A 10,000-nucleotide genomic window follows, 5' to 3' on the forward strand; every position below is an offset into this window, starting at 1 on the left:
AGAAATAAAGAGTATAAAGTTTTAAATGCATCGGATACTGCAAAAGGAAATGAAAATATGTGCGCCTAAGTGTAATAACTCGATCCCCAGAAAAAATACAAAAAAAGATAATTTTTTAAGGCTTAGATGATTTCTTTCATAAGAATATGTCTTTTCCATATCCACGATTTACTTTTATGTATTATGAACTATCCCACCTGAGCCTCGGTAACAAAATAGTAATCCTTAGAAATTTCGCTTGATAAAATGTTCCAGAAACATTTCTTAATGTATAATATAGAATTTATTGTTATTTTCCTATATTGTACGATATGACATTAATATCCACCAATCTATACTGTCTGATGGGAGTTAAATGGCAGGACAGAATTAGAAATGAAACTATGAGAGAGATTAATCGATTGCCATATGTGCATATGATCATGGTTAAGGGAAGATGCAGATGGTTTGAGCATACTCTACGCACTACCCAAGAGATATTAGTTCACCAAACATTCAGCTGGGCTCCACAAGGCACTATTAGAGTTGGAAGACTCAGGCCTACATGGCTGAGGACTATGAAGCGTGAAGTAGTAGATAATGAATGGAGAAGTATAGAATTAAAAGCTCAAGATAGAGACGACTTGTGAAATCTAACAGAGGCCTTTTGCGTCAACAGGCGTAGGAGAAGATGATGAATTGATGTTAGAGAATAATTGGTCGTAGGATTCTTAGCTTACATATGTTTTCTCGCTAAAAGTAAAATGAAAATATAAAAAATTAACTAAGATTAGTGATAATTCCCACAAATTTACAAACATTATCTGTGTATAGAATAAATGAAACTATTAATATGAGTATATAGATCTGATGTTAAAATGAACATTTTCAAACACTTGTTTAGGTCGCTGTACTTTAGTTTTCTTGTTTTTAGTTGTTCTTAAAATGTTAAAATGAAAGAGCATCATCTCAAATAAGTCAAATCTCTAGACCAAATACCACTAACTTATTGAATTAAAATATAGAGATTTGATGTGATCATCAATTAAGGAATTAAAATACACCTGATGCGTACCTTTAAGCATTATATAAAACGGTGATCGTCTGTAGTTGTAATAAATGTTGGCAAGATGCGCAAACATTACGCAGTCTACGTCACTGACCTCGTTTCCCATTAGGTAGGAATTTTCACCTATAAGAAAAAGGAATGAGCATTAAGGAAAGGTTCTTGCCGTGCATAAGGCGTCATAAGAACATCCTTGGACAGATTAGATAGAAAATAAGAAATTATATACAGTAACGTATTAATGGAGATCAGATTAATCAAAACTATTACTACAAAACTCAAAAACCTCTTAATGAAGGGATTTAGAATAAGGAATGTGCCAAAAACTTCTCGCTTATATTATATTAGTAACTGTTAAAGAGTAAACTATTAATAGGGGATGAATAAAACATGAACATAGCAAAAATTCTTTGTCATCATATGCATAAGAGATATACAGCATATACCATCTAGTAGCTGTATTTCTTTGTCATCATATGCATAAGAGATATACAGTATATGCCATCTAGTAGCTGTATTACGAAAAAAGGTTGTATAGAAGTTGGGAAAGAATAAAATGTAACATTTTTATAGAAGATATCTTTCAAGATATAGATTGCTCAGCATTGCTTCAAAGGGTCGGAAATCCAAAATACGATTACCGTAGAATCTCAGAGAGAAAATGTAATTATCATTTCTACAAAGAAAGTCAGACTTAGGTTATACCCCATTCTAACCAGTGACATTTCATCCGTCAGCTATTTGCTCATGGAATTTTGATGCTGATATGCACACTCCAAGAACTTTTTATCTAATTGCTTCGAATATTTTCAGAATCAAAGAAAGTACTTTGCAACTCGAACATTTCTAGATCCTCACCAAGATGGTTTGATATAGCAACCAAATCCTTCCTGACAATATCGATAACCTCCGACACGGAATGTCGTCCAATTCCTTGGTACCACAGAGCATCCATCATCTTCTTGCGATAAAGAGGCATCGCAACCTTTAACGCGATGGGGACATCTTCCATGCATTCAGCAAAGCCAGCACACTTATCAGTGTCATAGCGCCACACCCTTATACCCCTGGAAATGTACGACAAAGAAATTTTCAAGGTACATTTAGAGTTCAAAGGGAAATTCTATTTGGGCAATGTGAAAGATGCTGGCTGGGTACGGTGAATATAATTGTAATCTTATTACTACTTATTATTTATCCTTATCATTGTCATTATTATTATCAACATAATAATGATAATGATAATACATTATTATTACTATTATTATTATTATTATCATTATTATCACTGCTGTATCAGCTAAAACATCACCTTATTTCATATAAGGTCACTAACGGCTAAAATATATTCTAGTTATTTTCATGAAACTCTCATACAACATTGATCTGCCAGATCATTAATCTTCAAGCCGAAGAAAAAATATAACACTAAATGCTAATTTCATTTTAGTATTAACCAAGTGAAAAAAAAAAAAAGAGGAAAATATCATCAAGCTACATAAAGAAACCTTCAGCTCATTTACCAGAAACCCCTGGAATGCCCTCACCATATAAGGTGTTCATCCATCATTACGGCGAAGGCCCTAGCAATGGCTTTCTGTTCATCCGTCAGGTGGGAACTCATATCTTTACCGAACTTCTTCGCCAGGATCTCCATCGCCAGCTGAGAGTCCGTGAGATCCTCCCCGTTCAAGGTCACCCAGGGCGTCTTCCCTTTCGGGCTCAGTGGCTCATCAAAATCCACCTGCAGAGCGAGAAGTGGGCTATTATGGTGGGGAGGATGAAATAAATTTAATTTTGTTATGTTTTTTAAACAATTCAACATAGAACCCTTTTATACAGAAAAAAATAAATAATCCATTTCTATGAATGCCTCTTGAATGATGCCTGAGAAGATAACTATAAAATGAATGATAATAGCACACTAAAACTAACAATGCTGATAAGGTTGGTAGGGCAAAGAATTACAGCTCTTTTAAAACTAATCCTTCAAATAATAATAAAAATCTCTAACTAAAATGCAAACGAACCGAACTTGTTTCCTCCTCTTTTTGAAAATTTGGGGATTACCCAGGCAGTGGTGGGATGGGGTTCGGTCGTTGTCAACGGAAATGAGGATAGGACCAAAGTCTGAAGATGTCTATATATGTAGATCTTGGATGAGATCAGCCGCTTACAAAAAAGGTGAAGAGTGGCATAAAAGCAAAATGTACAGATATATTTTCATAATTTTCTATTCCTCTGTATATAAGGAATCCTCCTGAAATAACTAGCTCTCATTTGATACTCAGTTACTCTCTTGGGAAGCTAACAAATAAGATAGTAATAGATTATTGTTGCAGTCACGTAAACAATTCAATTTTCACAATTTTTTTTTTTGTAATAATATGAAGTGTTTAGCAAGAAAGTATTGATCATCACTAATCTCTGAGGGTCACATTTCTTATCAAAATTGTTTCGTCCTCCCACATTACATAAACGGGCTGGAAATGTCACAGCTAATGGTCATGCACAAACAATCGGAAGAAATGGAAAACAATAGAGCTGAATAGACACCTTTCACTAGTGATAAATCGGATTGTACCAAACCGGTGAGCGTTACATAATTTCTGTCTTTGAACGTGTTAGCTATTTTACTCTATCAATATAAAAGTGTAATTCTGTGGCAAGAAATTTTAGAATACATTCATAAACACACTATTTTAAAGCTCCCAAATGAAAGGCGGCACAATCTTATTTATCTGTCTATTAATTCCCTATTATATTGTCTTGAATTCGTTTAATAAATATCCAAAAAAGAATTTTTGCTAACATCCCCAGTCTCATAGTATAATGAGTGATCTTGGATTGTAAAAGCTAAAAAAAAACTATAAAAATGTGTTTAGGGGGAAAATTGGGAATAAAAGCACACACACACACACACACACACCTACGCACACTCACCAACTTGCCTTATACGATATGTTGGCCAGCCTCAGGTACGACTCCAGTTTGATAACGAACGGAGACATGCTTGGAGCGAAACGTCCTCGACTTGGACAGTGCAAGACCACCACATCTCTTCCAAAGGAATGCCACAGAGTCCTGGTGTATATAAATATGTGATCAGTAAATGTATTTTAATGAATTTCTTAAGCAAAAGAAGGTTATATGTTTGACATCAGATTACCCTGAGCATCATACGCATTAGGGTCATACACTAACATTATATATATATATATATATATATATATATATATATATATATATATATATATATATATATATATATATATATATATTATATATATATATGTGTGTGTGTGTGTGTGTGTGTTTGTGTGTGTGTGTGTGTGTGTGTGTGTGTGTGTATGACTCCTTGACTCTATGGATAAAAATGCAGAAAAAGGCAGATGAGCAAATGGATTCTCGAATTAAAGATGCAAGGGGGATAAACTGCCTTAAAAATTGCACTGTTTGATCGCCGGTAACAATATTTTTAAATCTGTTAGTGGTGGAGATAAGAAAAAGGCTAAGGTGAATAATACAGAGTAAGAGGTTGGTTTAAGATTGAAAGTAGTTGTGAAAGGTCAGCTATTAAGAAGTTGAAAATGGAGACACCAGAAGTTCATATTCTGTACAGCCGTCAAGTGTTGTCGAGTGATTGAACACGGTATGTGTGTTATATCTGAATGATTTGTATGCCACAAGAAACGTACATACAAATAAAGAAGTATGCCCTATCTAAATTTTCTTCTATACTGCAACCGCCAATGGGCTTAAAAAGTCATTGAAGTAAGAGGTTGGTTTAAGATTGAAAGTAGTTGTGAAAGGTCAGCTATTAAGAAGTTGAAAATGAAGAAACCAGAAGTTCATATTCTGTACAGCCGTCAAGTGTTGTCGAGTGATTGAACACGGTATGTGTGTTATATCTGAATGATTTGTATGCCACAAGAAACGTACATACAAATAAAGAAGTATGCCCTATCTAAATTTTCTTCTATACTGCAACCGCCAATGGGCTCAAAAAGTCATTGAAGTAAGAGGTTGGTTTAAGATTGAAAGTAGTTGTGAAAGGTCAGCTATTAAGAAGTTGAAAATGAAGAAACCAGAAGTTCATATTCTGTACAGCCGTCAAGTGTTGTCGAGTGATTGAACAGGGTATGTGTGCTATGCCTGAATGATTTGTATGCCACATGCCACAAGAAACGTACATACAAATAAAGAAGTATGCCCTGTCTACATTTTCTTCTACACTGCAACCGCCAATGGACTCAAAATGTCATTGAAGTAATAGGGTAATTTCATCTGTTATCATTCCACTATTATAATGTCTATTTCCATAACAATGTCAATCTTATTCACAAAAACCATTGAACCTATACTTGGCATTGTCACCTTTATGTGACCCCTCAGGGTCTATAAATACCTGCGTTGTCTCTCAATAAAGTTAGTTGTTTGGGCTATGTCTTCGTATTAGCGCCTTATACTCCCACTATAATGGCGACCCCCAGAGTGTTTCAAACACCCAGCCGACCTCCCAGCCACCTCAACGACACCTTCCCTGAGATCTACGACTGGTTTTGTGAACAAAGGCAAGGCCCCATACAATATGATGCTCTTAAATCATACCTGCTGGAGCAGTATCCATTGTCACTGACCACCCTTGTAGCAAAGATTTTTCAGCTCTCTCAAAAACCATTGGGATCAAAAGGGGTCAATGGCCCGAGGAGGATTAATTAGTATCGCTTGCCTTCATCCTGCTGCAGATGGTTCTCTTCATGAAGTGAACATAATTCGTCGTCTTTGGGTACAACGCCTGCCAGAACCCAAGCGAGCTGATAGCTATAGTTGGCGCCCAAATGTACAGTCACTTCACTTTCACACTGTAAAGAACTCCATCAACAACTCCACTCCTGATGAAGGGACGATCATCTATCTTCAACTGAAGCTGAAGTAAATGCTGTGGAGTATCGACAGCCATGTTGTGACATGTTTGGGCAGCGATGAATCCACCCAGTATTCACTATGCATCTATATCCTCAACAACCACTGCATGATGCCCCTTGCCGTCTGTTGTGCTACTACCACTCCAGATTCAGGGGCTGCTGCTAAGAAATATTTTACCTGATGTCAATGGTAAAAAAAACGTGTAAGGTGATGGCCTTCCCATTAACTTATCTCTTCTATTTGCATGATTGACGATCTAATGTGCACTTTCTGGTAGATACTAGTGCCAGTTGTTAGCGTCTGCCACGTTCTCTCATAAGGGTGCAACTCCATCATTTTAAGAATGCTGATGTTTGCCAGGTGGCCACCAACTGATGTGCTATTCCCACCAACACTTATGAGACGCTAACACTATCGTTGGGGGTACCTAGAACTGGTGGAATTTTATCATTACTAACCTTACACTACTTCTCAGTGTGGATATCCTCATCCATTTCAACTTCCTGGTTGATGTCATCCAGCAACGTTTAAATAACACCAGCTCTTTTCGTCCACAATTTTATCACCTGCTCCCTTCGACTGTTTGGCAGCTGCTAAAGATACATTTGCCAAAATGGAAAAATGGGCCTTTGTCAAAATTCCTCAAATCCATGAGCATTGACTCGGTATATCATTTTGAAGAAGGATGGCTCCCTATGAAATCGTAGGAATTAAAGGAATCTTAATATGCAAATGGAATCGGACCACTAACCCATCTCCAAAATTGTCAACATCACATCCTACTTTCACAGTGCTAAAGTATTTTTGACTACCTTCTTAAAGGGTATTATCAGGTACCCATGAACCTAGAAGACATCCTTAAGACTGCCATCACCACTCCCTTTGGCACATATACTTTTATTACTCCTGCTTTGGCCTTCATAATGCAAGGGTCATACTTCAAAAACTAATTAATGGTATCCTAGGCGAACTCCCCCTATGCATATGTTAAGTAGACGACATACTAATATTTTCCCCCTCCAAAAGACCACCTATGTCACCAACACATTGTTCTCAATTGCCTGCAGCAGAACAGCCTTATAATCAAATATGACAAGAGTACCTTTGGTGCTAAGGAAGTGGCATTTTTGTGACATTGCATCACTTTGGAAGAGAAGGTAACAGTAGTACAGAAGTTCCTCAGGCCCTCGAACATCAAAACACTACAGGAGTTCCTGGGCATAGTGATCTATTATCACCAGTTCTGGCCAACCATCACCGCCATTCTTGATTCCCTTTACAACCCCTGCAAGGGCCAGCCAAAAAAAACTTGAATTGGGGCCCCTATTCGACCTTCTTTAGTTGCAAACTTTCTCAAGGTTGAATTCAGCTCCACTATCTTCGGCCGTGAACTACTGTCAGTGTATTTAGCTGCCCATCACTCCATCTATTGCACAGAACATATGGCCCTTGTGCATGCCTTCACTCGACACTCAGAAGCCAGGTCTGCCAGTCAATGATGACATTTCTCCGACATTTTTTAAAGCTAAGTGTGCAATTCAAAACATCCATGGAAAACTGAATCCCATCACCAATGTCCTCTACAGAAGCAAGTTGGCCATCGACCACCTTGGATTGGACTACAAGGCCTTAGCAGAAGCCCAATGAAAGGACCCTGACTACCAAACCTACAGGACATCCTGCATATCTCACCATTAGGAAGCTGTCACCCTGGATGCCTCCAAGACTATCATCCTCTGTGATGTCAGTACCAGTAGGCCACGCCTATGGCTGCCTGCCTCCATGTGCCAACCAGTGTTTCAATTGGTCCATGACCTCTCACACTCCTTGCGCTGATCTACTGCACAGCTACTAAAGTTAAGATTAATATGATATAGCAATACTAAAGATGCCAAGGATTGGGTTCGCATGTCAAACTTCAAAAGTGCATTAACACACAAATTTGGGTGAGGGCATTTTTCATCAACCTTAGTATTGTTTTGTCCATATTTATATTGATATGGTTGGCCCCCTTTTTATGTCACAAGGACACCGTTACCTTTCCAGTCATTGATCATTCCACTCGCTAGCTTGAAGCGATCCCATGCATGATGCAATGTCCCTCTCATGTACTGCTACCTTATTTTCCGGAGGAATAGCAAAATTCTGCATCCAAGATCACATTACTTCTGACATGGGTGCCACTTTCACCTTTCAGTTGAGCACATCACCAGGGCATCTTCTTAGTATTACCCTAGATCAGTCTACCGCTTACAACCCTACAGGCAATGGATTGGTGGAGCATTTCCATTGTACCCTCAAAACAGCTTTAACGTCTTACTGCAATGACTCCAGCTGGTTTCCGAAACTTCCTTGGGTCCTCCTTGGATTGAATACCACTCACAAGGGCACCAGGGATGTCTCAGTAACCTGAAGTGGTATATGGTGATAAGTTGGTTGTCCCTGGGAAATTCTTTCCATCTGCCGCCTTCTATGAGGATTTCTATCACCTACGTTATGTTGCGGGGGAAATATACCAACTGACGTCAGACTTACCAGTCCCCAACAAAGCATCACATGCCGAAAGACCTAAGCACCATAGCACACGTCTCCATCTCTGGTCATCTGGTGTACGCCGAAAGCTTTCCTCCTCAACATTCTGGGAAAAGAAGACTGGATCACCATTGAAAGCCTAAAACCTATGTATTTCCTGTAAGGTGACCTACCAACAGTACAACTCTCTATGGCAGGCCACTTTTTTTTACATCCAGTGTGTGTTTGCTTCAAGGGGATGGGATGGCCACGTAATGCACGTGCAGCAAGCAACGCACATACAAATAAAGAAGTATGCCCTAGCCACGTTTTCTTCTACACTGCAATCACCGTCGGACTCTGCGTCAAAAAACCTTTGAAATAACAAGCTAATTTCAACTGTTAGCTTGTATATTTCTATGTCACTTTCACACACTTTTACGTGACCTCTCGGGGCCTATAAATACTGTAATAGTTTTTCATTAGAATTTTTATTGAAGAAATTTTTTACTCCCATTTGCCAGTTTTCCACAGTTTTATCTTCTTTTTCAGGATACCAAGAATATCCAATATATTGGGTGACTTCCCTTTCATTTGCCTGTTTTTTGTTATCCCAGTGCTAACTGGATTGTACTTGATCGCGTGTGGACCTGTTGCATGTCGAAACACAAAAAGGAGTTTCTTGTGTTTTATCAATCAAGACAAAACGGGAATTGGTGCCATATGTACAACTTTTTTTTTTTCTTTAGACAGTTGCAAATTTTGCTAGGTGTTTCATCGATATATGTAAATGAGCAGAACAAGTAACAGATTGAATACGGTGCTGTACTAACACAGATATTACTCATTGCTGGAATATATATATATATATATATATATATATATATATATATATATATATATATATATATATATATATATATATATATATATATATAAACGCAGTGTAAAGTATTTTTTAGAGATTTGTAAGGTTGTAATTACCTGTGAAACAGCTTTCCACAAGGATCCACTCTTGTGGTATGTCAAAATGATAATATCGTAATATGATTCATGTTATATATATTTGTTTGTTCGTGTTGTTCTAATTAACCAAAAGTTTCAGTGTTAAGTTTATTGGATCGGGAACCTGTGATATCAATTAGTTTAGGGTTTAGGTAAATAGTAAGTTGTATTAAGAGATCCCTTCTTCACAAAGATGAATCTCACAGGCAGACGTTAAATAATAGAAAGGGTAAAAGCTGCTGAAATGATTGAAGCATAGTGTATGTGATGCATAAAAAAAAAAAAGATTAATTGAAAAAAAAATGTGGACATACATAGAAATGGTAAAAAGGAAAGCAGATATGAAAAGGGGAATATGAACTTTTAGAGATGTTTTAATCAAGCGATAGGCGTTTGAGAAATAATTTCTGAAAAGGAAAATTAATAGAAAGGAATGGTTTCAGCATTCAAGAAATAGGAGAATTTGTAGAAGAAAAAGTTAAGTGGAGCAGTGTGAGAAGCAGGGTTTGA

At 37.4% G+C, this 10,000-nt stretch overlaps 1 protein-coding gene across 2 annotated transcripts in view; it reads right to left on the bottom strand.

Moving 5' to 3' along the window:
* The window catches only part of LOC137634652 (failed axon connections homolog), a 27,951-nt gene that overhangs the window by 15,771 nt on the left and 2,180 nt on the right, over positions 1 to 10,000 (bottom strand). For both annotated transcript variants that reach the window (XM_068367127.1, XM_068367128.1), the window contains exons 3-6: positions 3,997 to 4,129; positions 2,593 to 2,789; positions 1,904 to 2,112; positions 1,055 to 1,171 (exon numbers count right to left, since the gene is read on the bottom strand). In XM_068367127.1, the coding sequence (XP_068223228.1) occupies positions 1,055 to 1,171; positions 1,904 to 2,112; positions 2,593 to 2,789; positions 3,997 to 4,129 (656 nt within the window). The remainder of the gene's footprint in view (positions 1 to 1,054; positions 1,172 to 1,903; positions 2,113 to 2,592; positions 2,790 to 3,996; positions 4,130 to 10,000) is intronic.

This window comes from Palaemon carinicauda, chromosome 45 (assembly GCF_036898095.1).
Source record: "Palaemon carinicauda isolate YSFRI2023 chromosome 45, ASM3689809v2, whole genome shotgun sequence".
NCBI classification, from domain to species: domain Eukaryota; kingdom Metazoa; phylum Arthropoda; class Malacostraca; order Decapoda; family Palaemonidae; genus Palaemon; species Palaemon carinicauda.